The sequence below is a fragment of the Belonocnema kinseyi genome, chromosome 7, assembly GCF_010883055.1.
Source record: "Belonocnema kinseyi isolate 2016_QV_RU_SX_M_011 chromosome 7, B_treatae_v1, whole genome shotgun sequence".
Taxonomy (NCBI): domain Eukaryota; kingdom Metazoa; phylum Arthropoda; class Insecta; order Hymenoptera; family Cynipidae; genus Belonocnema; species Belonocnema kinseyi.
Genome location: NC_046663.1, coordinates 10974571 through 10976775, shown reverse-complemented (window position 1 = coordinate 10976775; position 2205 = coordinate 10974571). Strand labels below are relative to the sequence as shown.

Sequence of the window (2205 nt, the reverse complement as noted above, 5' to 3'; positions counted from 1 at the left end):
GTTACGGAGTCGTTGGAAATTTTTTATTGAAAAACTATGCGCTTTTCGGAAAATTTGTCAAGAATAAAAAGTTCTTGTAATCAGCTGAGGAATACGCCTGAAGTTTTCCGGAGCGTTTTGCGCAAAATTTTGAGTTTTGCAAAAATTGTTCATATGCAAAATCCAAAATTTTGCTCAAAACGCTTCGAAAAAATTCAGGCGTATTTCTTGGCTGATTACAAGAACTTTTTATTCTTGATGATTTTTCCGAAAAGCGCATCGTTTATTGTAAAAAAATTCATGAATGTTTTCACAAAAATGTTGCCATTAAGACGCCATGGATTCTCTAAGTTTAGACATTTATTCCACCGGTTAGTGAAATTCCAGGTTAATTACAGACTCGAAAAGCTTTGGAAAATGGTTCACAAAAAAAAATAGGCACGAAAAATCACGTTTTTTTTTTGTTTAAACTGCATTTTGGGATAATAAATAAATTTTTTGAAGAATTTCATTGGCACCGTCGGAAAGAGGAGATCTTAAGCAATAAAAATATATGTTTCTCAATTTTTTCTAGTGTCTTATAGTCTTAGTTATTGGCCGTTGAAAAGCAGTGTCCCGGTAGTGGCGTTTTGGCCGTTTAAGGGTTAATGGTCAAGGAAGATTTACCTGAAGTTCTCAATGTTCAAATGAAATATTTTTCTCCATTTCTATTTTATTCATAAATATTGTCTCAAAATTTATGAAATTTAAATTAGACCAAAATCCAAATTAAAAATCCCATTTAACGTCCAATAATCAAACTGATGCAAAATCCTGTTATAAAAAACAAGAATCCAACGACCAAATTTGGACCACAACGAATAAACGAAAAAAATAAAAAAGAGGAAAGAAAAATGAGAAAGCAGCCAACCACATCCCCTTCCTTCTCTTTTTCTTTCTTTCGTCTTTTCCATTTTTTATTTATTTATTATTATCTTATATTATTATATTATATATTTATTATTCTTTTTTTTTTTTTTTTTCTCAACTGCAATTTCAAATATACATCATAATTCTCTTTCAATAATAAATTATTTCCAGTATAATTAAACAAATATTTGATCACTTTTTCTGGTTTACAAAGTCATCAGTAAAAAATTCCCTTTGTTTGTACGTTCAGAATTTGAGGGCACATTCAAGAAAAAATGAAAAATTGGTCAGGGAATGTTGAGAATGGTCTTTTTTTGGCCACCCTCTGATAACGTTTTCTGTATTTTCAGATTAATCCTATTAGTTTAGAGGCCCTGGCCAAAGTCATAGATCCCTCTCAGCTCACTGTTGACTTGGATGGCTCTCTTCAGTACGACCATGCTCAATGGATAGACACTAGACTCGCCGTCGAAGACTTTACCTGGCAGGCGGCGGATCTTCTAGACCGACTCGATGATTTGCAGGAAGATCTCAGTCGCAATGACTTTGCTGATGACGTGGGCGGCGCCAAGCATGGAATCGATCTGCACAATGAGATGAAAAAGAAAATAATGAAAGTTCCAGTTGAGGAGGTAGAAGTCGTCGGCCAGAGATTGCTGCAACGTTTTAATAATGGTAACATATTTCACTCTATTTTTTCTCAAAATTTAAATTTAATCCTTTTTTTTTTTAAATTAATTAATTAATTTTTATCATTTATACGGCTTGGTTGAAAGTTGATCTTTTTTAATTAAGAAATTTAACTATTTGGTTGAAAATTCATGTTTATTATTGAAAATGGAGAAATTAATGTTGCTCCAAGTCAAAAAATTTCAGAAAGTTGGGGAATTTTACATAAACTGAAGTTAATTTGATTATTTTGTTGAAAATTCGACAGTTTTAATATTTACTTGAATATTCATGTATTTTGAACAAAAATATGTAATTTTTTTTGTCGAAAATTTATCTGTTTTGATAAAAAATGTAATCTTCTTGCTGGAAAAATAATTTCTTGATTTTAAATTGATTATTTATTAAATTTTAACTTTAAAATTTATATGTTTTATGAACAAAATTTTTAGTATAACTCCGTTTGACGAATCTCTAGGAATAGTGTCTCGTAAAATTTTGATTCATCAATTATTTTCCAAGATTTTCTACTTTTAATGGAAAAACTCGATTTTTAAAATAATTTAAACGACCTGGTTGAAAGTTGTTATTTTTAATTAAAAGATTGAACAATTTGGTAGAAAATTTATGTATATTGTTGAAAATTGT

At 29.8% G+C, this 2205-nt stretch overlaps 1 protein-coding gene across 6 annotated transcripts in view; it reads left to right on the top strand.

Moving 5' to 3' along the window:
* The window catches only part of LOC117177557 (triple functional domain protein), a 293847-nt gene that overhangs the window by 26699 nt on the left and 264943 nt on the right, over positions 1–2205 (top strand). For all 6 annotated transcript variants that reach the window (XM_033368361.1, XM_033368360.1, XM_033368359.1 and 3 more), the window contains exon 3: positions 1239–1563. In XM_033368361.1, coding sequence (XP_033224252.1) covers positions 1239–1563 — 325 coding nt within the window. The remainder of the gene's footprint in view (positions 1–1238; positions 1564–2205) is intronic.